This window comes from Emydura macquarii, unplaced genomic scaffold (assembly GCF_026122565.2).
Source record: "Emydura macquarii macquarii isolate MOO-44397 ecotype Brisbane River unplaced genomic scaffold, CSIRO-AGI_Emac_v2 contig_1477, whole genome shotgun sequence".
NCBI lineage: Eukaryota > Metazoa > Chordata > Testudines > Chelidae > Emydura > Emydura macquarii.
The window spans coordinates 24899083-24926043 of record NW_027131614.1 but is presented as its reverse complement, the minus strand read 5'-3'; the positions used below and the strand labels follow the sequence as shown (position 1 = coordinate 24926043).

Genomic DNA, 26961 nt, shown 5'->3' with positions numbered 1-26961 from the left:
GAGGGTGCAGAAAGTCTTGGATTTGAGTGGGGGTCTTTATCTGGGCATCAGGTAGCTTCTGCTCCAGGAGCCCTCTTACTCCTCAGCGGCTACATCACCCTCCCAAGCAGGGCCACTGGATGCCTGCAGTGCTGGGCAAGCTGCAGAGGGACACCTCTTTGCAGGGAGGAGGCTCAAATTGCAGCCAGCTACTCTGCCGCTGAAGAGCCAGGTGATTCTCTTCAGTTCTGTAGCCAGGCTTTTATCCACTGGACCTGACTGGCCCCGTCCCATCCGCCTGCCCAATTTTCCTGTGGAGACAGGAGGGAATTCCCCATGCACCCTCTGCCATCCAGGATTGCAGGGGCTAAACTATGGCCTCTGCAGGGCTAAGAATATAGAGGAAGCCTTTGCTCTGCTACAGCATTGTGGTGATGTTGGGTGTCTCTTTGATCTGAGGGCGCTCTGCAACTGCAGCTTTTGCAGTTGCTCTGAATCAGCCCTATATGCCTGCATCTTTTCGAATGAAAGCAGCTCTGGTAGTGAGATATGGAACTTTGTAGTTTTGCCTCAGTAGCTTCAACCGTATAACTCAGCACATATACATAGGCTTAGCAGAAAGCCAGCCAGATGTGCACCAGATGAGAGTACAACGCCCATCTGCACACAACACACCACTAAATAAAATTATTAAGCTGGCATGGTCAGTGAGTCTTTCACCATTATGGCTGGGAGTGGGCAAGAGAATGCTTCTTGGGCTCTTTCTAGTCCACTGCAGTGAATGTGACAACTTTTCATTTGAAATGGAAAGATTTAAAAAAAAAAAAAAATTGGTATATCACTTCCAATGATCTCACATGCCACCACTAGTACACATTTTACAGTGTGGAACCCTTTGTTCTTGATGCTATGGTGATGGACACATTAGAAGTACCTGAAGGAGAGCGTGAATTCAGATGACTGCTTATCCCCATATTTTGTTTCTTGTTCCTCTGTGGTTTGGGTGGTTTAATACAGCCCATGTTAAACATTATCCTCAACTTGTTGAAAAGATTATCAAAGAAAACATTAAATCTAGTAACCTGAATTTCCTCACAGGGCTATAGCTCTGTGATGTCAGCACATTCCACAGAATCTAGCAGGCCTGGCATTTCAATATCTACTCGTTAGAGGCTTGTGTAGTTATAAAAATCTGAGTTTTAAAATTTGGTAAACTTCTTTTTATTTTTTGCAATAACACATGTACTGGATTTTCAGTGAACTCAGTCTCCTGCCTTCCACCTAGCCATTGTCCTTCTCAGGTGCTTGGAGAATGGTCAATCAGAATTACTGACTCTGCTAATAGGGTGCAAGCAGATGAGCAATGTTGACAGCATATTTTTTGTCTATATAATGCATGCGATTCTGCTAAATGTTATGCATTTCCAAAAAAACTTCCCAGGGACAGCACACCTGGCCCAGTTTCTCATGACTTAATTTCTCTCCTGTCCCCACCTCTCTGCAGATTAACACATGCTCTGTGATATAATAGCAGTCAATTTAGTGCATTTTTCCCCCAAAAAGAAATTCTAGTAGAGTGTACCTAATGTAAATTTATTTTGCTCACTTGGCTTGGGTATAGTTAGGAGATGCTGTTTGATTTAACTGGGAAAACAAATTATACTTTCCCCAGTCTGTTGTTGAAGTCCTCAGTATGCATGTATTGTCGTCGTCGTCATTATTAACAATCACTTAAATTGACATGAGGCTTCAGACATGTAGTAAAGACACATTTCCTACAGCAAAGAGTTTATAACAGACAGCACATAAAAAATAGTTGTCTATAAAATAGACAACATTGATAAAAATAAAACTTGGCATGATATTCTAGGAAAAGTTAGGTGCAGGAGAGATTTTGTGGGGATGTGAGAAGATAGGGGAAAAGTAAAAATTTTACGGAGGGGAGGGATTTGAAGGAGATGGGAGAGACTGTTCCAGACATCAGGGACAGAGCCATATGAGTTGTAAAGCAGTAAATGGGGCAAAGGGGAAGGGCAGTCAAGCAAGAAGTTTGAGAGGAATGCAGTGGGAGTGTGAGAAAATGAGTGCAATGTGATGTTCCTTTAGTGCTGTAACTTAAATTCACCAGCACAGCAGGAGCTGTTAGTGTGGAGCAGTCTGTTGAAGCTCTGAAATAAAGAGCATTAACCCTGTATTTTTGTGTGCACCTGGATTTATTCCCATAAAATGGTATAGAGAGCAGAGAGATGTAAATAGAAGCAAGATTGTGTCTATCAATAAACTTTGCTCCAATTTACCCTTGAAAGCTGCAGAAGTAGTACTGAAAAAGGAAATTTTTTCCCCTCCTCCAGCTCCAGCTGACAAGTGAATGTTACTTCTGAAGCCTCTGACAAAGTTTCATACTGATTGTGAACAAATCTGTGTACATAGCCCCTTTCATCTGGGATGGCCAAGGACTGAAATGATGTTTAGGTAGTCCAGTTTAGTTCGAAGTACAGGTTGATGGTGGTTGCTCTTTGGCAGATCTGAACTACCTGAAGTTGCTGGAAGAGGAGGAAATGATCTCCGTATGGATTAGTTTGTTGGAGTTCTGGCTGCTGGCACAAGTAAATCTGAAGTGGAATGCCAGTTCAGAATTCAGCATTATAGCATAAGTGGCACTTGTGCTTATACCAAACTGTTATGATCCCTTTTTAGTTAAGAGATCGAAATATGCCAAAGATTTTATTTTTAGTACATAGGATTTATTCCTGAATAAAATTCTCTCATCTCAAAATCAAAATGTTAGCAGTTCTGGCCTATTTCCTAGACAATGATATGGCCTTAAAACCTAGTTCTAATGTAGTTTTCCCCTGTTCAATCTAGGCAATCAAATTGTTAGAAACCAGTTTTGCCAGATCTGTATTTATACTGATTTTACTCATAGTTCTCAAATTGTAAAAGGGACCAAAGAAGTGCTTCAAGTTAGAAGCTTCATTCCTTTCTTAAGAACAGTTTTTTCTGAATTCAGTAGGAGTTTAGTCTGAATAAGTATCTTGGGATTTACCTATAAATAATATTTGACTCTTCTGTAGTGCCTTTCTGTCATCTTGTATTATGTCCGGGCTTTAACCCAGAGAGCTACCATTCACATTAGGATATATAATAAAACTGAGATTTTATAGCCTATATCCACTTAAATGAAACGGAATAAATAACTAATTAAAGCAAAGCAATATTGAATAGATTTAACAGTTGATGTGGTGATAGCTCTCATACAATTACTGATAGAAAGATAGTAAGAGTAAATGACCTTTATGTCAGAAATAGTCTTTGTGTAAGTGACAGCAAGGATGAAGAGACTTTAGTATTATCATTATTGGCCAAAGTTTTCAAATTTAGGTGCCTAGAGATGGACATAAACATGAATGTAAAAGTACCTGCATAAAAGTGGCCTGATTTTCAGAAGTGCTAACCATCTACAACTCCCATTTAAATTAACATTAGGTACCTACGTTTGAAAATTGGCACCTATTTATATTACAATAGTGTCCAGCAGACTCCAATCAGATCAGGACTCAATTGTGCTGGATGTTATATGGTCACATGAAAGACATGGTACTTGTCCCGAGGAGCTTGCAAATCTAATTAAGGACAAGATACAAGTGAGTGTAAGAATGAGAGCAAATAGAGGACAAGAGTAACTGTAATACAGTGACAGTTACATAGGCTAGTTATGTGCATAGGTTGATCCAAATCATTTTAACAGTTTTTTGAAAAATACGTTAATGTCCATAAACTTCATTCTCTCTCAACCTGACATCACTGGAAGAAACTGAAGATATTCTTGTGTGATGAAGAATCAGAGATTAGACAAGGCAACAAAACCACTTTTGGAGTTTCAGCATTGAGAATTAAACAGTCGTCGGGTTCATGGAAAACACAGGTTCTCTTCACCTGTGCTATAAGCTGATGGATGGAGCAGTAGCGCTATTTAAGGTAGAAGAATCAAATCACAAAATCCCTGATTCTAAGGCCCTACTTACATTACAAAGACAGTGGTGTAAAGGGGCTCAGTTACAGTATCCCTAAAACTGCATCTAGGTAAATTGTCACTTAGCCAATCATTTCCTTCTTTTAATCTGGGTCCCCTCCCTCAATAGATAGCACTTTTGTCTTACGGTGATTGTTAGTCTGATCCATTTATACATTCAGAACTTTAATTTAATATTATATCTGGCAAATGCTTTTGGAAATAAAAATGAAATGGGGGGAAGGGGGCACTCTTTTGTGTGTAAGAGTTTATCTGGACTGAGCAAGTGGCCTCTACTGTTTCTGTTAGGAGGAGCCATGTCTTACACCAACCTATTCTGAAAGAGGCAGGCTGAAACAGCTTGCAGACATCTTCAGGACTGTAACCTGCTAAACCTGTTTGCCTCTAAAGGTGGTGTTTCTGCTCATAGTTGGAGAATAAAGGAAGGCTGTAGCTTCTATTTGTTCCTCCCTGCCACTGGCTCCCCACACTCCCTTTTACCTGGCTAAAGCCTCTCTAAACTGGAATTTTCCCACTAGATCAGTGGAAAACTCTGTTTTGTTACAAGTGAAAACTGTCCTCTTGAGGTTTTACAAAAATGCATTTTTGGAGGAACAAAACCATATTTCAGCCTCTTCTTTCATTTGTTTTCTAAAACAACTGGTTCTGCATGCATTATGTTGGTAAATGAGTTTCATGTTTATTGGAAGAAGATAGGAGTGTGTGTGTGATGGCATGTGTATGGTATTTTTTTTCTCTGAAAAGTCAGTGCCAGTTGTGCTTTTTCTGAGCTGAGACAGTATCAGAGGAATCAGAATCACTCTGTAGCAATTCAGATAATTTGTTTTCCATTTCTGCTACCCTTTTTTGAGGCAGTGGATGTTGGTTGCTTGTAATAGAAGCCACAGTGTAATGGAAGCCACAAAATTTCCTCATTCAAATTGAACTCTTTCCCACTGCTCTTGAACAGTATTCTAGGCAAGATCTCAGTTGTCCCTCATCTTAGTTATTGAGGTTACTGCTTCCTCTAACATATAGTTACTATCACCATAATTATTGTCCGCCTGAAGAGGGTGAACAGCTTCCTGAAACAAATGACACCGTGTAAAATTGCCTGATAATTTCTAGAGGAGAAATTTCTAGAACAAACATCAAAGTTTTGTGCAGAAATTTGAGCAAGAGTATACTATTTTGGTGACTTTTGTGTATTGATCTTTGATCTCTAGCCATTTTGGGCAGCATTCTATTTTTAATTTTTTTTTAATTTTTTTCGTTTTAGTATTCATATAGGTAGCTTGCCAATAGGTGAGATGACACTACAGTAGGTTTCCATAGAAGGCATGTTGTCCATGAATGTCTTCAGGGTTTAGACCAAAATCCCTTCCAGTTCTTTCACCCTATGGACATTTTTCAAAAAGTGTCCAATAGGCTTTCAGTGACAAATACCTGTTAGAATTAATTATTTGAATTTGATCACATCTATACTTGGGGTAACCTGCTGCTAATAAAGTAACTAATGCAAATGCAGCCTCTGGTATTGTGATCTTGACAGAATTTTCAACTTTAGCAGTGTCAGAACTGATCAATATTTCAACGAGGGACCTCTAAAGAAAAGTCAATATGTTGCAGGAAGTGGGGTTGACAATTTAGAAGCTGACCCTTTTCCCTTAAAGACAGTAATGAACCCAAACCCTTGCATAATGAGCGGAGCTGTGCTGCTAGAATTGACATCTTTCTGCTGAGTCATTGAAAATGAGATGCTAACCGCTTGTTAAAGATCTCGTAGCACTGTTCAGAAGAGAGATGAAGTGTTGGTTCTGATCACATTCTAATTTGAGAAACTACAACTTGTCTAAACAATTTTCTGCAGATTCAAGTGGATGAAGCTAGCATTCTTTCTCACTATTTGTCCTAAATGATTGGGTAATGTTTCTGTGCACAGGTAAACCGCTACAGCATTCCATTGCAGAGGATGTTTCCATTTAATTGTGTCAATGTAGTGGGTTATGTTGTGGTTTTTGTTGAAGTTGGCAGCAGTGGTTGGTGGAGACAGCAATGTATGTGAGTGGAGTGTGACTGGGTCAGCGTGCACAGGAGAGGCAACTCTGACTTTCTTGAATAGTGTGCAGTTGCACTCCCTGTAATGGCCGCCTCAAAGTAATAATGGGTTCAGAAATGGATGTGGGGCATGGAGCAGACCCAGGTCACTTCCCTTTCTGCCTATTCAATGCCTCCTTTAATGATAGGGAGCAGATCTGACTGTGATAGTGCATGTGCAAAAGGAACAGCAAGGAAGCTTCCTGCACTTTCTCCTTCCCTTGTGCACCCAAACAAGCGGCCACAATTTGATCTGTACTTTGTAAAGTAATTTGATGTCCTTTAGGATGAAAGGCCTTGCATAAATATAAGCTGTTGTTGTTATAAGCACATTGCATTATTGCTCCAGATAGGACGTTTCAATTAATCTCCTCTATCAGTTTGGACTTGCAGCTCCAAAAAACAAAGAACTAGAGATTTATTTATTTTATTAATCCTTTTTGTCATCCTGGTTAACTCTGCCCACACATTACATTTTAATCTCACAAATTCTGTCTGCTGTCTCTGTGGTTATGCTGTCAGAAGAAAACTGGTGTCTCTTGTAGTACTGCCCACACACAAGCTTAGACCCAAGAATTTAGGCTTTTATGCAAAGGTGTGTAGCTGAATTTGACCCTTAAGACTGAAAATAAATACTTAACTGAATTATCTACCTGGGTCTTAGTAAAATGGGTGGGGGGGGGGGGGAGGGAGGGTGAAGCTTTAAAGAAAAAAAAAGATATATAGCTTTAAACTTTTTATTTTTAATATCGATCTTGGATTAATTTTAGAGGTGTTGAATGCTACCCGTCATCATCCCCATGCACAAAACTTGATGAGGAAATCCCTCATCCTCTACCAACCCCCTCTCCCTCTCACCTGCCAGCTTTGTGTGGAGCAGAAAATGGGGCATGGCTTGGGCTTGGTTCTGTGAATATCCATGTTGGCAAATTCACTGGCTACCTCTGCTAGCTTATTTCCTTGGAGCAGTGCACAGGGATGTTGAATCTCTTCACAACATAGCACTGGGTATTGTCTGCACAGCAATGTAAGTCTAGAGTTAGTGGGACTTGAGTCAGCTGATCTGTGTCAGGGAACCCTGGGCTTGAGCATCTACACTGCATTTTAACCCTAGGTTATGGATTTTCTGACCTGTGCTCGAACCTAGGACTCTGGCATCCACACCGCAATGCACAGACTCGAGTCAAAGTGACCCTATCCCAGAGCGTCTGTCACCTCCCCTCCCTCCCAGTGTTGACACTCATAGAGCTAGAGTGTCTTGCACTGTGGAAAAACTCTACTGCCCACCTTGTTTCCTGACTGTCATGGTGTTGTTAATGGGACTTAGTTGCCCATAAGGAGCACGTGAGTTCATAAACTGCATAATTAGTTCCTTTGGTGGCTGTTTCAGTAGAATGACTGCAGTTTGAGAAGACTTTGTACTGAATGACCATTTAATATGAGAATTGGGCTCTCTCCACCTCTAGGCTGCGTCCAATTGGAAGGAAAATGCCCATGTGCACCAGTTCTGAGGATAAGTAGGACATCTGTCTCCAGGGTTGTCAAACTATTGAAATTAAACTGTCAAATTCTTAAAATAAAGCTTTACAATTCTTAATGTTTAAAATGGGATGTTCAGTGAAGGTGTTTTTGTTTGGTTGGTTATTTATTTATTTGTGTCTGTTTTGAAGTGACACAAAATGTAGGTTTCAGAGGAAAAATACACCATCCCCTCCCCCAGTGTGTTTGCTGCTGGCTATAGAGTGGAGAAGTGCATCCCCAGGGCCTGGGGTGCAGCATGCTCCAGCACCCCCTGCGGATTCCTTCTCTCTGCCCATGCTGGGATCAGGGATCCCCCCAGCAGGCTGTGAGGTAGTTTTGGGCGTGGTTCCCTCTTACCACCCTCAGCGTGTGCTGCCCAGTTGGCTCTGCACATGCAACCTCGAGGGCGGGGGGAATGGGTCTGGGAGCAAGGGACAGAGAGCAGAGCAGGGACTAAGTGGACACTCTGCAGGGAGAGGGAGTGCTAGAGCTCTTGGCTCAGAACGGCTGTGGGAGAGATGACCCCCCAACTTCCTGCCTGTTGGCTTTCCTCCCTGCTCCTGGCAAGGTCTGCACAGCAGCAAGGAGGAGCTGGAGCCGGAGCCAGCAGGGAGGTTTTGTAGCTGGCTCCCACTCACTGCTCTTACAACAGACACCTCCTGGATATCTTTGCACAGGCAGTTGCGGGGGGAGGGGAGGACAGACAGAGAGCAGAGCGGGGACCAAGTGGCTGCCCTTCAAGGGGGTGGTGGCCAGTCATCTTCCCCTAGCATGCTGAGCTGGGAGCTCCACTGTTCCCTAGGGTTGTCAACTGTCCAGGATTGTCCTGGAGTCTCCAGGAATTAAAGATTAATCTTAATTAAAGATTGTCATGTGCTAAAACCTCCAGGAATACGTCCAACCAAAATTGGCAAACCCCACTGCTCCCCCTCCCTGCAAGGCAGCAACTCAGTCCTCATTCTGCTTTCTGTTCCTTGCTCCTGAGCCCTCTCTGCCTTCTGTGGGGCAGTGTGTGCTGGGGCACCCAGGCAGTGTGCACTAAAATCTGGCTGTGTTCTTGTGACCAGGAAGCAGGCAGCTCTCTTTTCAAAAAGCTGCTTCTGCTCAGTCTCTGTTGAAAACCTTGCAGGCTCTCTGATAGTGTGCTTGCAGACCCGTGGTCAGCAGACAATGGGTTAATGCTGACCTGAACTGCTGCCCTTTGCAAAGGGAGGTGTGGCCTTCCTTTGCAATGGAGACTATCTGCAACTGCAACACAGATTGTCAGGGTAGAGAGGACTAAGGAAGTTACCCTAAGGAGCTCTGGGATGCATATAGCGGTCCGGAACCCAAGTCAAGCCGGGGCTGTGTGCACACAGGAAAGCAATAGGGTTCAGACCCTAGGATCCAGCTTAACATGGGCTTGGACCCTTCAGCCCTGCAGAGTCCTGGGGCCCTAGTTTCAAGCACAGTTGGTGTGTGGACACAAATGCGTTTACATTGCTGTGTAGACATACCCACTATTTCTTTGCAACAGCATCAATGTAAATCCTCTTCATTTAAGGCTTCTTTATCCATGAATGGGGAGCAGAATTTAGACCCAGCGTAGGATCTCCTATTGAAAAAGGAAATGCATGTGAAGCCTGAGTGTGAAGGAACTTGCACAATTTGGGTTTTTTAGAGAAAACAAACCCGTCAGATGTCACTCATTTGGAGTGACAAGGTTGGTGAGGTAATATCTTTTCTTGGACCAGTTTCTGCTGGTGTGAAAGACAAGTTTTTGAGTTTATGTAGAGCTCTTCTTCAGGTCTGGGAAACCAACTCAAAGTCCAAGTGTCACTCACTGCTTGAGATTTGAACAGGTTGTTTAGCATAAGTAATTATCACATATTTCAAGGGACCATTTAAGGTGAAGTGCCCTGTTAACACACCTCCAATCATAGGGAGGAAAGGAAGGGTGTGGGATTGGTAGTGGGTTACAGATGGTTGTAATAAAGCCATAAATCAAGTGTATCTATTCAGTCTATGATTTTTAGTGTTTAGTAAAGTTATGAATTTAAGCTTCCAGACTCATGTTTTGAAAGTGTTGTGCAGGTTTCCTTGGAGGAGGAGAACTTATAGGTCAGATGTAGAGTGATCGCTTTGTGAAAAATGTTCACCCACAGGTGATAGTGTTTTTGTCTATTATCATTTTCCTGTGTGAATTCATTTGAGAGTGTAGTGATTATCTGGTTCAACTCATATAGTTACTATTGTGGCATTTAGTGCAGTAGAGGAGATACACCACGTTGTGATGGGCACGTGTAGGACCTTTGGATCTTGAAAGGTGTGTTGTGAGGGATGTTGATCATTGTACCAGTGGAGAAAATCTGCAGGTTTTGCATCTCTTTTGCCAGGGTCTTGTGCCGGCTTGAGTTGGTGTGTCCTAATATCCTGGGATCAATACTGCATACAAGTCATTTGGATTGACAGTCACACATTTTTCCTTGTTGTCACACTTTCACTCATGCCAGCTGAAATGGTGCTTATATGGAGGGCTGCAGGCAGTGATCAAGGTTTCACTCTCAGTTCCTCTTCCTGAGCACTAGAAGCTACTTATGGGGCTTCTGAGCAAACATCTAAGGCTTCTCACCTTCTTGCTGCCCCCATTGTAACTGCCAATCCTGTACAGGGGGGATGCAAAAACAGTTCAGAGGAAAAAGGGGTAGCGGTAGGGAGGGGAATGACTGTTGTGGGAAGAGAGCCAGCAGAAAAGGCGTGGTGGTGAGGAAGGGCCAAAGTGGAGGGAAAAGAAAGACAATAATAAAATAAATGGAGGACGGAATGGGATCGTGAGGGTGTGGGGGGACTGAGACACATAGGGGAAAGATGGTCTGTGTGGCTAATGCACAACCCTGGAACTGGACTCCTGGGTTTCGTTCACAGCTCTGACTGACACTTACTTACTGAGTGAGGTTGCGAAAGTCAGGTGACCTCCTTGTGTTTCGGTTGTCTGTCTATAATGGGGGGATAATAATACTGATCTTTTTCCAGATAAATTAAGGCACTTTAAGCTATTGGGATGAAAGTAATGACATTAATTTGTTGTTATGAGGACAGAAGGACAGGCTGAATCTGGAAAAAAACTTGCCCACTTCACATGCTTCATTTGCAAATTGTCCTTCAAGGACCTCCTTGGAATTTGGCTGCTTGTTGGTATTGTTAAAAATTGACTTATAAGAATCTAAACAAAGCTTTAATGTTCCATATTCAGTGTGGTGAATCATCCACTTTATTTATGCTGATGGGCACAGTATAAGAACATAGATAACACAAGCATATGTGCAGAATATCTTCTCATTAACTTTACATTCACTTTTCTGAATGTGCTGTAATGGAATATATTAAATTATTTTGCAAACACAGTGTGTGCCAAATATTTGTAATTCTGGGGAGAAGGTGCAGTAAGTACTGTACCTTAGTAGCTGACCCAAAGGATGCAAGAGACAACCTCACCCTAGTACTGATTCTGCTGCTCCTAGTTGCAGTTTACATTATACTTTATTTTGCAAATATGAAGAAATTTATTAAAGTTGTATTTTATTCATATCTTGTAAACAGAATTGTGCTTGCCAAGGTAAAAACCTTCTGTGCTGTTTGGGTCAGGGTGCTGGAACAATTTGTATAGTGGAGGCACTGAGAGCCATTGAACCAAACTATAAACCCTGTATCTGATGGAAACCACTTCAAGCCGGGGGAGCAGCAGCACCCCCCTTCCTCTCTAGTTTCAGTACCTGTGGTTTGGGTCACATCTTATGTCCTACATCACAGGTGTCTTATGTTGTATGTTACTCATTTTAGATTCAAATATACTTCACTTACACACATCTGGAATTATCCCATTGCATGTTAATATGAAATACTTTTCTCTTGAAAGTGATCAAACAATATGAACATCAAAGTAATTATTTCCTCTTCCATTATTTATATGTTTGTATTTTAGAAGTGAATTGGGCCCAGACCTTATTGTGTAGCTGCTGTATAAAAGACAGTTCCTGCCTCACATAACTTACATCTTGCCTTGAACTACAACTGTAGCAGATGGGTGAAGCAAACGGCGGGGGGGGGGGAGACAGGATTGGGTAATAGTTAATACCAGCTTTTTCTTATAAACAGCCTGGGTACACAGTTTGTAGGTATATAGGGCACAATGCTCACCCCATTGAAGTCAGTAGGAGTTTTGCCATTGACATCAATTGGGCGTGGATTTCATCCATAGTATTTTGTTTTGTTGTTTTTTGTTATTGGAGTCAGATAAACAGATTAGTTACAGTTATTTCAGTTTATCAACTGCCTGGCTGTTTCAGGCTTCCTCTTTTGCTGTCTTCCATGGTGTGTTATGGAGTAGAATGCAGGTCAGACAGCCAAAGATTCATGGTAAATTAATTTATCAAAGACTCTTTCTATTTATTTTGATTTCGATAGTAACTTTTAAAAGGCTTTAGGCACTGCATTGCGTAAACAGTATTACTGCAGACCGCCAGCAGCATTAAAGGAATAATTCAGATAGGAACCCTGCTAGCAAGCCTCTTAAAAAATGCTCCTTTCTGCTCCTTCATTGTTGTATGAAGCATACTCTCAGCCCTCTTCAAATAAAAAAATAAATCTCTCAAACAGGTATCTCTTGCAGCATGCTTAGAAGATCACCAAATTTAGGCTATTTTGGAGCAAGTAGGGAGCGAACTGCAGAGCCATCTTTTCCTCTTCAGCTATCTTTTATACCTTTAATCCTCCCTTTCAGTTACCTTTTATATCAAGAGGGATCTAGCTCAATCACTTCTGCTCACCAGAGCTGTGGCACTACAGCTTGCGGGGAGCGGCGATTTCCTTAGGTAGGCCAGCCCATGGAATTTCACAGGTCATACACAACCTTTCAAACTCAACCTGGAGACCAAGGAGCAGGCTGGTGTCGTGTTATCCCAGGGAGAGGCCCTGCTCAGTAAGCAAGCTGCTCCACTATATTCTGCACCAACTTCAACTTCAGAATGGATTACACGGAGTTACACCTTGAATAGAACATTGGCCTATCACAATCTTGAGGTAATAAAAGCATGGATGATGACGGCAAGGTTTGCATCTGAAAGGAAAGGTTATAATCACCTAACCAGATGCAGGTGGTTAAAAAGCTAATTGGGTCTGGGTTACTGCTGTACTGTGGCCATCCAACAGTGCCTGGGGATCTAGAATTGTCCCTAAAGTTTGGACTGTAGTAACTAATGTTCTTGCTTAGCCGAAGGGACTTCCAGCTGCTCCCCCAAACCCACTATCACCACCTCAGTCTCATCTGGGGAGAGTGGAAAAAAAGAACAAATGTGAGTTGGAATAATCTAGGCTATTTTCTGGGAATGTTATTCCAAATTGAAATTAAAAGAAAGCCATATGTTGTGAATGATTCACTGTTTTAACACTATTTGTATTAGAAGAAGAGAGTCAAACTGGAAAATAAAAAATGTACCTTTCATTTTATTTCTGTTCCCTTACAGGAAAATAGTAGACTTTAGTTTGCCATATTAGTTTAATCAAACCAATAAACTATATAGAAATCTTATGTATCATTTTTCATTTGTGTGAAGAGTAGAAAATGTTTGGATAACTTAAGACTTTTAATGAATGCTACTTTATCTGGTTCTGTACCAAAGGGCTTTTGTAAGATGTTTCCATGTAAATAATTTTTAAAAGTTTTTAAAGAGTGTCATTTGGGATCATCACAGAGTAGCTTGAATTATTTAAATGAACTAGTTCCATCATACTCAAGTCAAGAGTATTTATAAGCCATAATTCATGCTAGAGACACATGATGGGTAAGGTAATATCTTCTATTATACCAACTTCTGTAGGTGAGACAGACAAGCTTTCAAGCCACACAGAGCTCTAATTCATGCTAGACAATTATTCGTTGGTTAGTAATAATTTAGAAATAAACATAAGAAATGAGATGAGACTTAACTGTATCAAAAGCATAAACGTGCCGATAGGAATGCTAGTTCATAAGATGGGCATGTGAAACCATGACAGGTAAAAATCATGTTTGCAAAACTTGTAAAAAGTAATTTTCTTATCAGTTTGTATCTCCCGTGACTGACAAAGACAAAGAAAACTACAGTACACAAATGCAAAGTGATCTTTTGGAGGATTCTCCACTCCCACAACTTACTCTCCAAAAAAAAAAAAAATCACAAGATGGGATTTCTGGGGGAAATTAATAGTCTTAATATGTGTACGGTAATAAATTCCAACAAAAATATTGCCTTGATTCATTGAGAAAATACTTAAGCATGTGTTTAGCGCCCATTATATTCAGTGGGACTTAAGCACATGCTTAGAGTTAAGCACATTTACTTGCTTTCCTCAGTTGGGAATTTGTGTGCACAAACTACTTGGTTTACAGCCTTTTTTTTTGTTTTTGATGCCATAGGTATTTCAGCCATTTATTCCAGTAAACTCAAATGTCTTCAAAAGCAAACGAATATATCAAAGAATTATCTAAAAATGAAGAGCTGGGGTACTCATTTATTACCGTTTGAAATCTTTTTATTTCTGGTTGCATTTCCAGGAGGGAAGCATTGTTCTCAAAAGAAATAGTGTTAGCTAAAATACAATGTTGATAGCCATTGTGTTTAATATTAGCTTGCATTTTTTTGTGGTGGGGAGGGGGTTAATTATATTTTTTCGCCATTCTTTTTTTCTCTGAGTAATTTTTAAGTCCTTACACCTCTTATTTTTCAAAGCATATGGGTGTTCTTTACACACTAACCGTGCACCTCATACTTTACACTAATGTTGTGCTACAGAAAAACCTACAGAACTTTTTAAAAAATACACAGTTAAACACGATGTTTTGTTCCAAATAACTATTAGGTTGATTATTGACAGGTGACACTGTTAGCTTCTTAAGAGGCACTAACTTCAGTTATCATGATGGCACCAATGATTTGAAGTCTTTTATCAGAGACTTTGTCTGCTTAGCTGGCTCAATAGGGAAAAATACTCTGTGGTGAAGGGCACTGTTAACTGATGAAAATTTGACCTTGAGCAAGTCACTTAATCTCTCTGTTTCTCAGTTTCCCTTCTGTAAAGTGAGGATAATACTTTCAAAGAGCCAAACACACTGATAATTGGAAAGATAATTCTGAGTCATGTATCTTCTCTACTGAGGAGTTCTTTTGTCACACTGTCCCATTGTTGCAATAGCACTATTATGGCTCCATTGGCACTGGAGGGATTACAGTGTAGATCAGACCACAGCATTTTTGCTATGGTTGTCTAACCTACCATGTAGAGAGGGCCCATGACTGACTTTAGTAGAAAGGTACAGGCCTTAATGTTCCACAACATTCTCTGCCACAAGATTTGTATAGCAATTTATAAAAAAAACATTACTTAAAAAAAGGAATCGTGCCCATTTTCTGAGCTGGAAGTGAAGAGTACTAAGAGGAATTCTCAACGGCCTTTTTAGGTCAGCTTTAAGTCCCTTTAGCACAAAGCTGACTTAACCCAGTATTTCAATAAAGTCAGATAGTCAGTAAAAAGACAATTGATCTTTGGATTGTTGGAGTCAACTATTTTTCCTACCTTGACAAACCTACACCCAAAAAATAAATCAGATGTAGTCTCCTGTCAGTGTATGTTCAGACTTGATACTCTGTGTTTGCTCTTGTTTCCAGACAGTTTCTACAGAAATTTCTGAATATTCATCTGACAGTGAAAACCCAAAAGAAGGCCAGGTGGACACAGAGTCTTCTAATTTCAAGTTTACTAAAAAGCAACAATCAAGTTCTGAAGCAGATTTGCCACAGGCTACAGGCAGATCTGCAAGTGACTGGCTGAAATCTGCACAAGCCCTTCTGCAGACACCCAAGAAACAATCAGATAAGACCAAGACCTCAAGGACTCCAGAAGATTCTGCAAAGAAAAGGAAATTACTGAGGTAAATTACAATTTTTTTTAAAGGAAAAACTTCAGTTGTCAAAATCAGAATTAATCAACATTTATCAAAACCAATAGAATCAACTATAAGATTAATTTCTTTTTAGAATTAAAATTTTAAAGAAGAAAAACTTTCTCAGATGCTCTTTCATGTCATAACCCCCAAACAAAAAAAAAAAAAAAAAAAAAAAAAAGAAGAAGAAAGAAAAGCATTTTCTGTCTTGAAATCACTGAGAAAAGCACTGGATCTTGAACTCCAGTTCGCTGTAAGTTTCAGTATACCTTAGCACTTTTAATAGTGATTTAAAATGCCTTACAAGTCATTAATTCTGTCCCCCTTCCCTGCTTCTCCCTAAAGGCTAGACTGTTGAAGTACTGCAGGGGGATAGGTAAGCTTTGGTGTTGAAGTCAAAACAGAATTACTTCCTTGGCAGGGAAGTACAAGATATCTTTCTTCTTCTGAAATTCCTGGATACCATCTGATAATGAAATACATTTAAAAGTATTCACATGAGTAGGGGTGGGGAAGAAATTTAAATCTAAATAGTGAAAATTTTACATGTTAATTTCAGTGCTTTCTCCATTAATTTCAGAACAGAATGATGTGCTTCCTAGCCTGATTTCAGGAAAGTAGTAACTTATATGGAATACATTCAGATACATTCACAATTTCAAGAGAGATTAAATGATTATATTTTAAAAATATGTTCATTTCTCATTTTTGTTTATAGTTGATTTCCTTTATAATGATCAATAGAAAACATTGATATTTTCTTTAAACTCTTCACTTCACATTAACTACACAACATTATTTTTCTTATTTCTTATTTATTTTTGGCTGCTCAGAAGAACTGCTTGTGGGTTGGGCTTATAATATTGATTTAATTAATGAGGGTGCAGATACTGAAAATGCTTAATTTGTGCACCCAACTTCACTCTCATTATTTTGGTATTGACCAGCTAATGTTGGCACTTTGTTTTCCCCCATGTTTATAACCATTGTAATTTGTGTGGATAGGAAGGGTGCTACTAAAACTACAATTTACACCAAAAGATACTGATGTGGAAGGGAATATGGAGAATGTACTGAATGGTCACAAGCAAAGCAATAACACCTACGGTGGTACAATTTACCTCCTACATCTGCCCAAAACTTATAGAAGGGGAACTTCCTTGTAAAAACAAATCAGCCTGTTAGACTTTACTGTGGCCTTGTCTCTCCTAGTATATTTGTTAATCTCTCACCACTGCACTACAATTCACTGCACTATAATTCCTTTGGTGATGGGCAAATGGACAGAAATCAGGAGATCCCACAGATGTGGAATTTCATTTAGGCAACTATTGTGTGTTTTGGTATTTTCTGAGGTTTCATCTCTGGAGCCAGGGCATTAACTCTCATCATCTCTATTCTTCAGTCAGTATTGTTCAAATAAAATATCTGTATACTGAAAAAACTTCTCCATTATGAAAACATGGATAGAAGAGCCTGGATTTTATATATGTAACTGTAGTTAGCTGAACTCTCTCCAGACTGATACTCAGTGCTGCATGAGTAGAGAGGTCAGACAGGTGGTGTAGTGGTGTCTTGTGTATATGAATTCAAATGCAGTAAATATCCAAATTCAAAAACAGATTAATTTCTGTGTGCATCTTGTCTGAGAGTCCTGAGCTAAGTGTGCTGTATTAGGAAGTAATTCCTTTTGCACCGTTCTACTTCCCCTCCAGATGAATTTTTTTTTTCTTGTCTGGAGTTGTCAGGCATAATGTCCTCCGTGATCCTCAAAATACATGTAGATAATTACTCTCAGGGTTAGCTCATGTTGTCATGGCAATTATGTGTACCCTTGGCCTACCCCAACCAATACACTTAAGAACTGGAGTCTGCATTTTTGTTTGCATTTCTCCATTGCAATGCTACTCCTCTCCCCTCAATTTACATTTGATTGGCTGGCATTCTGATTCACACCCAGCCCCAGGAGGAATTGAAATGTGCTCACTTCTTGCTGGGCTCTGTGCCTGGAATGCTTTTGCTGCTGCAGATACGTTTCCCGAGGCAGCATGGGAAATAGTTCCTGAGCCCTGATTGGAGGAAAGAAGAGTGCTGTCTTCAAATTGCAGGAGGTGTATAGTCTGACCATGTCCTTGGATTAATCTTCATCCCCTACCAAAAAAAACAAGATAGCGTTTACACAGCAGAAATTTTAGATCCAGGAATAGCCTAAGATTAAATGACAGGTTATTGATGGAAAAATGTTACTATATTTAAAAAAAAATCCAACATTCTTAATATTGTAGATGAGTGTGTGAACACATTTCTTTGGAAAGAAAGGCAGTGAAGACCAAGTCTGCTGGCAAGTCCACAAAAGGGACAAAAATAACTTAATTTCACTTATGATGAGTGGAAATTAAAGTAGATATCTTCGGTTTAGTACACTGGGAGTAGCTTTTTTTAATATAAAGTAGAGATTGGGAAGTTACTAGAGCCTGTGGAGAAAGTTAAGGCCAGATAGAAGCTGCTGAACTTTCCCAGTCACTAGTTACTGGCCTACTCACTACCCCGCCTGCTGGGTCTTAACCTCTCTCCATGTTATCCCCATTACTATCAACTTTTTCACTCAAGGAGTTCTGAGCAAAGAAAGATGACTCTACTCTCTGCTGCATTCTGTAGTGTGACCCGCCATCAGGGATTGATAGACTCCATCAGATTTCAGAATTCTCTAAAGAACAAGACTGTAAATAGTGGCCCATTCTGTTGCTGTTCTGGTAGCACATCGTTATCATCTTTAGTCCTCAACTGTTATACTGTAGCTCCTGAGCATCCTCTGCTTATACATCAGTCTTCTATGTCACCTTGTGCAGTCCTCTTCCTTAGCTGAAATAAACAAAAACAAATCCATACAAAATTTTCCCATATTAATAACATTAGCTGGGATAAATAAAGAGGGAAGGAATGCAAGCCAAAATAGGAAAAGTTAAAGTTAAAGAACATGTAGATAAGTTAAATGCATTCAGGTTGGTAAGGCCTGATGAAACTCATCATACGGTAATTAAGGAACTAGCTGAAGCAATCTTGGAACCATTAGCAATTATCTTTGAGAACTCATAGAGGACAGGCGAGGCCCTGAGGACTAGAGAAGGACAAACATTAGCACCCATCTTTAAAAGGGAACAAAGAGGACCTCAGATTATAGACCAGTTATCCTAACTTTGATACCTGAAAAGATATTAGAATGAATTATTAAACAACCCTCTAAACACATAGAGGATAATGGTATTATAAGGAATAGCCAGCATAGATTTGTCAAGAACAAATCATGCCAAACCCACCTAATTTCTCCTCCTTTGACAGGGTAACTGGCCTAATGGATAGGGACAAGTAGAAGATAAGATATATCTTGATTTTAGAAAGTCTTTTCACACATTCCCACATGACATTCTTATAAGCAAACTAAAGAAAATGCGATCTAGATGAATTTACTATGAGGTGGGTGCACAACTGGTTGAAAGATCGGTTTCAAAGTCTAGTTATAGGTAGTTCATTGTCAAATTGGGAGGGCATATCTAGTGGGGTCCCGCAAGTGTCAACCCTGGATCTGATCCTATTCAATATTTTCATTAATGACTTGGACAATGAAGTGGAGAGCATGCTTATAAAGTTTGCAGATGTTACCAAGCAGGAAGGGGTTGCAGGCACTTTGGAGGACAGGATTAGCATTCAAAATGACCTTGACAAATTGGAGAATTGATCTGAATTCAATAAAATGAAATTCAATACAGTTGCAAAGAACTTCAAATCAAATGCACAACTACAAAATGTGGAACAACTGACTAGTTGACTACTGAAAAGGATCTGGTGGCTATCGTGGATCACAAATTGAACAGGAGTCATCAATGTGATGCGGTTGAGAAAAAGGCTAATACCGTGTGTTAACAGGAATATTGTATGTAAGACATGGAAAGTAGTAATTGTTCTGCTCTACTTGGCACTGATGAGGCCTCAGCTGGAGTACGGTGTCCAATTCTGGGTGTTGTACTTAGGAAAGATGTGAACAAATTGGAGAGTCCAGAGGAGAGCAGTAAAAAAGAATAAAAGATTTAGAAAACCTGACCTATGAGGAAAGTTTAAAAAGAGTGGTCATGTTTAGTCTTGAGAAAAAAAGACTGAGATAGGAAACCTGATATAAAGAGAACGGTGATCAATTGTTTTCCATGTCCATTGAAGGTACGATAAGAAGTTATAGACTTAATCCGCAGCAAGAGAGCATTCATTTAGATATTAGGAAAAACTTTCTAACTGTAAGGGTAATTAAGCTCTGGAATAGACTTCCAAGGGAGGTGGTGGAATCCCAATCACTGGAAGTTTTTTAGGAACATGTTAGACAAACACCCGTTAGGGATGGTTAAGTTTACTTTGTCCTGTCTCAGGCCAGGAGGCTGGAGTTGTTGACTTCTCGAGGTCCCTTCCAGCCCAATATGATTCTTGATTTTGTGTTATTGCACTGCGTAGTAACTGGCTTCCAAGGGGTTTTCTTATTAAGGAAGCAGTGTACTCATAACTAATGAGAGATGAATCAGCTTGGTGTTCAGGTGGTGAAGTGTTGTTCCCATGCTTTCCAACAAAGAGAGATTTTGAGTCAGAGACCTTGTCTATACTAAAAAATTGTGCATGTTTTTAACATCAGACAGGGCCAAAGGGAACGTGTAGCAGCCACCATCCTTTAGGAAGCTTATTTCTGCAGTCTGTTCACTCACACTCGTGCCTTATGAGGAAATTGTGTGTCTGTGTAAGTTCTTTCACTCTTTGAGTTCCATTATGAAGGGTAGAAGGAAGAAAAATATGCAAGGTTTTATAGAGCTTGTTGCATGGATTATACCAATAATTGTTTATGCATAATACTGGTAAACAAGGAAGCTTAAAGACAAAGTGTAGATAAAATGGAATGAGCAGTTGCTATAAAACTAAGCTTTTTGTGGCTGAAAATAAATCTCTCTTGTGAAAGTTTTATGGGTTTCTAGCTTTTTCAAGTAAGATTTTATTTTCATCAGCAAAACTGACCATTTATTCTAGGCCTGGAGGTCAGTTCAGGAAATGCTGACTTTGTAGAATGTTAACTGTTCTATTTCCAGATCTATCACTTTGTAATTATTTTTCCAACTATCATGAATCTTTCCTGTATTGGTACAATTCCTTTTATATTAGATTAACATTCTTAGCTTGGATTGTTTTGAGCGGCTAACGAAGTTTTAGCTAGTTATTTGATATGTATTTGTACTAAAGAACAGTGGGGCATTCAGAGGTTTGACCTGCTAGAATGCACTTATCCTTTTCAAAGGTCCAGAAAATACAGAATGTCCAGATATTCCACACAGTAAAACACAACCAATTTCCATCATAGAAGGCCAGCAGAGGCCTTGAATATAAAATAAAATGCCAAGGGAAAAAGGAGCTGGCTTATACTATCTAATTGGGATCTTTTCCCTTAAATATATATATACAAATAGTATGAACACTTTGCATCTAGAGCCTAATTCCTCTGAACAGGTTGATCTGATAAAATACTGGAATTATAAACAAATAAAATTTCACTTGATAATTAATTTATTCCTGGATTAAGAGGACATAGTTGAAGTACATCACAGCTACAGCCTGGATGCATCATTTGCAAAAACTGTTTTGTTTGCTGATGTCTTGGCTGGCAGCTCTCACTGATGCATGATCCTTGCACTTGTCAAAGATTGAAGACAGTTTATAAACAGAAAACGAGGCTGATTCTCCTGCCTGGTTAATCCTGTCCCTGTTTCGTCTGCCAGATGATGTGTATTAATGGAGGAACAGACAGCTTTTCAAGCAATAATACTTTTTTCTTAAACCAAAAAATTTTTAGCTGTTTGGGATTGTCTAACAGGACATAGCTGTGCCTTACCAGAGAGGAGTCAGTTTGTTGCCTTTTCTTAGTTTGGCTCGGGAGTTGTAGTCTTGTGTTACGTGCAAGCCTGTGGGAGGTAAAATGGCAGACAAGCCTCTCAAAGTCAAAGAGAATGTGCCTCAGTCTATAGTGCAAGGGCGGGGAATCCTTATGGATACTTTGCGCTGCCTGGCCCCAGTTAAAGCTGCTGCTGCAGTCCCTTCTTCTGTGGAGCCTTCTCTTCCTTAGCCTTCTGCCATTTTGTTTACCCAGCAGCTATATGAACAAGTCACCTACAGGCAAAATTCAAACCAGGAATAAAATCAAGGAAATCATTTATCACTGTGAACAAGGACATTGATTTGGATGGAGTTTCCGTAGTTTTGGTAAAAGTTTCCATATGTGATTGGAGAGGTGGGTAATCTGTCCTTGAACTGTAGTCTCTCTTCTGTCTCCCTCGCCTTCTCAGGTTAGGTGCAAGAGACAGGCTTGTCATATTTAGGCTCTCAGGAGATCTAAAAAATCCATATGTAGGCATCCATGCCAGCTCCTGTTGTTTAGAGCAGTTCTCAACCTGTGGTCCGCAGACCCCTAGGGATCCACAGACTATATCTAAGATTGTCAAAGGGGTCTGCACTGCCATTCCAAATTTTTTAGAGGTCCGCAAATAAAAAAAAGTTTGAGAACCACTGGTTTAGAGGAAGGAGAGCTCTCTTTGTTTTGGAGAGGGAGAAGATGGACTAAGAAATTCCTGCTAAACTTTTCAGCTTGAATTTTTGAAGTATGTGGTTAAAAAGGAATTGATACCCTGAATACTGAGGAGGAACAAATAGACCCTACTAGACCTCCCCAGAAGTTTCTTCCTTCTTGTTTCAAACAGGGTCCTTAAATTCCTCTGATAAAGTCAGTGGAGGTTATTGTCCTACTTAGCAGAACAGGAACAAAAACTCTCCACCAAATTTTACCATATGCAAAAAGACAAATTATGCAGGTTTGTAAATTTAAAAAATGCTATTTCATCCCTGGAAAAAATACTATTATCCCTTTTTGTGGTTCCCTCCTCAAGAAAACTGGGGAATTGAAAAACTGAAATCTCATTTCATAGGAACCTTGACTTTTCAGTCTCTATTGCAAACATATATTTGTTTTCGTGTTTTGCAAGAGTTGTGGTAGCATAGTGTTCAGGCACATCTTGCCCAACTTAAGATAAAAAAGGTAAAATTGGTGATTAAGGTGGTTGGTGTATCTAGCAACAGCCTTTGTGGTGGATACAGCTCTGGATGGTATACAATTTTCTGGAAGGTCACTTACCTTCAGTACAGTTGCTAACAGCCATCTTTGGCTCCTACTGTCATGGTAACTCATGCAAATTAAGTATTTGGTCCTTGCAAGTTTTGCTGAGGCTAACTCTCATGTGAGACAATTGAAAAGGTGGTAACAGAGCACACAGAAGGAACAGTTGGTTCTTCTTTTTCCTGCAGATTCCAGGAAAGATTTGAAATCCATAAATTCACAAGGGATTCTAGGAGAGACTTCAGAATTATCTTTCTTTTACCATCTTAGACAGTCAAAAAAGACCTCTCAGCATTGATAAAATAGTTTTAATTCATTGATAAAATAGTTTTAATTATTTTATTCAAATAATTTGAATAGAAATAGCAGGGGTAAGAGAGGAAAACCGGCACCCAATGCCACTTCCCTAGCTTCATCACCATTTGTATCCATGTGACTCTCTGTGCCTAGGGTAGCCCACCTGAAAATGCCAAGGTCAGGGCAGGCTGCAAAAGGAGAGCAGAGTCTCCCAGAACTGGTGGGTAACACTGATTCTCTGACCAGTCACAAACAGTGCTTCTGATTTCCTACACTAGTTATCAAGAAGCTACAACAAGAAATACACAGTCCCCTTTATTGCATTTCAGTCTCTAGCTCCCAATCAACAACTAGGTCCAGTAAAGCGATAAATTATTTAAAACTCTATTCCCTTTACCAAAATGTTCTCCTGATCCCCAAAAGGTCAACCAATTTACCAGATCAATATAAATTTGGATCTTAACCCAAAATATCACGCTGCCACCCAATCTTTTAGTAACTAAAAACAAAGGTTTATTATAAAGGGAAAGAAATAAGATGACAGGTGTTAAATGGTCAGAGCAATCAGATACCTACAAATGACTTCAAAGTCCATATATTTCAGATTCTTAGCAGTATTGGAATTTGCAGGTTTGTACAGTTCCTCTGATGTACATCCAGTACTTGTTTGGTCTCAGTCCTTTGTTTTACAGCTTCAAATATAGAGTAGTTGATCCAGAGGTAAGTAGGAAGCAGGAATGAAGACAAGATGGAGACGGTGCAGTTGCATGTTATAGTTTTTGCCATAAGGCTTGTACTTCATTTGTCTCAAACACAGCACATGGTATGGAAAAGCTTCTGAGTCCCCTGTCCATAGGCATGTTTTTATATGTCCTGGTGACTCATAAGGTGTAGCCCCTGGGTTCTTTCACTGCATTGATTGTACATTTGAGTTCCCTTGATGGGCTGTTAAGCAGGCTTAGTGCTACTGCCATCCTGTCTGGGGGTGCCACCCAGAAACTCAGCACAACTTTGAAATACAAATATACTATACATATTTAGAACTCCAAATACAAAACTGATGCATACATATAAACATGCTTATCAGTCTTAGCAAATCATAACTTTTCCATCAATACTTTGCATGGCATATCCTATATGATATTTATTGCAATTCTGTAATATTGGTATCAGTAATATTATAAATGATCATTCATATTCCACACAGCATCATAGCCAGCATCACAGCCCCTCCTCAAACACAGGTCACACATGTTCCCCCCCGGCATTTCTGTACTGCAGATACAGCTCACCATTGATCACTGTGTATTATAAATGATTGTTTGAGCCACTGAGAGAGTTGTTCTTGTTCTCAGTGAAAATCTGTATCTTAGATACCATTAGGATGACCAGGAAAATATGTGAGTTGGCTGAACTGTTGATGGAGAAACACTGCACTCCCCACCGGGCAAAGTTGATGTATGAATGTCTCCAGAATTTGTACCCAATTGCAATTACATAACAAGTAAAAGGAGGCATGTTTGCTCTTGTCTCCTCCTCTGCCGACTCATCTTAACACAAAGAAAAATTGAGGCATGCCTTAGGTGCTAGAAGGGTGGTCCAAATTTAACAGAACTAAATCAGTGACAAAATGTACTGCACTGATTGTAATGTATCATTTGAGACACAGAGGGAGCAATCTGTGATTATGAATTGTATCAAAACCTGTGTAGTGCAGGGCTCTAAAACTGGGGCTATATCTGCACTACAGGCGCTACAGCAGAAAGCTACAGTGCAGTAGCTAGGCTGCTGTAATGGCACATGGACGCTGCCTATGGTGATTGAAGACTTTTTCTGTTGCTGCAGGTAATCCATCTCCCTGAGTAGCAGTAGCTAGATCGACGGAAGCATTCTTCCATTGACCTAGCCTTGCCTTTACTGGGGGGGGAGGTGTTAATTTGGCATAACTATGGTGTACATTTTTCACATCCCTGAGCAATGTAGCTAGGTTGATCACAATTTTAAGCATGGATCTGGCCTAGGTTTACACCTTCTGAAGATTTTGTTACTCATTCCACTAGGTCAAGACTGGTCTACATTGAAATTTTATATCAGCAATGTAGCTGTTGATAAGGGATGTGAAAAAAAATGATGAAATAGAGGGTTTCTATTAATATAACTAACTTCTGTCAGGGAGGTGGTGTTCCTAGACTGATAGAAATACACCCTTCTGTCAGAGTAGGCTTCATCTACGCTACAGAGTTATGCCAGCATACCTATGCCAGTATAGCCTCTGTAGTGTAGACATACCCATAGCAACTCTCTCCACATTTTGGAAATGCTATATTCTTGTAACTGTTTATTACTCTTAAATTCAAGTGAATTGGAAAACAGTAAACTTCGATACCCCATATTTAATGGGGTTTTTGGTAATTTAAATAATGAAACATAGATTCCTGGGATATGTATTCTGCTTCTTAAATTGGAGTCTTCCCCAAGGGATTTCACTGGATAAAATAGTAATAACAGAAAAAATATGGGAAAATTTTGGGCAATGTGGAATGTATGATGGGCAGTTCAGCTTGATTGGTCACCTTTATATAACAGGTCGCTAATGAATGCACATGTTAAACTGTTTCACAAAAAAGTGTTCTTTCTTGGGGAAGGTTGAAGTGTCAAGCAATATGATATAAATCTCAGAGTATGTTGTTTGTTATATAAAAACGTACTGCCCACCTCCTTCACAGAAAAAATCATATTTTATTCTTCAAAATGATATTTGCCATCTGTAAAATTATATATACCAAAATGTAAGTCAGTCATGTAGGGCCTATAGGCCAATTAAGTACATCAGAGTGGCAGGATCTGCCAAAAGAGAAAATTGGACATTAGAAAAGAGCACGCCCTCCCCCCAGCTCCAGGGACATAGCTGCACAAAGAAACAGGACCATAGTTAAGTTCAAGAACTGGTACAATAAGCCCTGCTTTCCAGCACTGATGCCAATGTCTGGCAAAATGAAGTAAGACCACAGCAAATACCAGCATCAACAAAGGTCTGCGTCACAGATGCCAGCAAAAGTGAGGGAATCTTCAGAAGCGATAACATGACAACACTTGAAGTTGATGCAGAGTAAATATTGTATACCTTGAAATCTTGCCAAAATAAGAAGAAAAAAATCACTGGCATCTGGCAGAACCCATACTGGAAAATAGCCACTGGCACAAGCAAACCCAGCTAACTAGCTTCTCTGTCAGGAATTGAGGATACATTTACACAGCAAAACAAACAAACAAAAAAAGACATCCAGTCTGACAGCCAAGGCTGACTGACTCAGGCTTGTGGGGTTTGTGCTGTGGGGCTAAAAATAACAATGTAAATGTTCAGGCTTGGGCAGGAACCTGGGTTCCATGGCCCTCCCTCCTCGTTGGGTATCAAAGCCCGGGTTTTAGCCAAGCTCAGACATCTACGCTGGTCTTTTCAGTCCTGCAGCGTGAGTCCAAGTAATTTGTCCTAGGCTCTGAGACTTGCTGCCGAGGGTCTTTTTTATTTGCTGTGTAGTTGTACCTTAAGTGTGATTGCTCAGTGGGCATAGATGAATTCTTGCACACCAGCTTGTATGAGCAAAAGTGTTTTTTTTTAAATAATTAAAAGTAATTTAAACAAATATTTATATCTCCCTCTAAACATGGAAAAGAGATTAGATTCTGTGCTGTTTCCAATACCAACTTTGCACCATGATCCATCTTTAATTAAACTAACTATAAGTATATTTTCCTTTATGTCCTCTCATCTGTGCAGGCATGATATTGTTTACATATTCCATATTAGCATATTACTTGTATAACATATCCCCACCAGTGGTCTTAATAAAGTATGCAACTGTATTATATATAAAATACCACTTAGTGTTCATCAATTTTCAATATTGT

The 26961-nt window shown here is 39.8% G+C and overlaps 1 protein-coding gene across 4 annotated transcripts in view; it reads left to right on the top strand.

Moving 5' to 3' along the window:
* Nucleotides 1-26961, top strand: part of SPIDR (scaffold protein involved in DNA repair) — a 335554-nt gene that overhangs the window by 93298 nt on the left and 215295 nt on the right. For all 4 annotated transcript variants that reach the window (XM_067553805.1, XM_067553804.1, XM_067553803.1 and 1 more), the window contains one exon: nt 15292-15554. In XM_067553805.1, coding sequence (XP_067409906.1) covers nt 15292-15554 — 263 coding nt within the window. The remainder of the gene's footprint in view (nt 1-15291; nt 15555-26961) is intronic.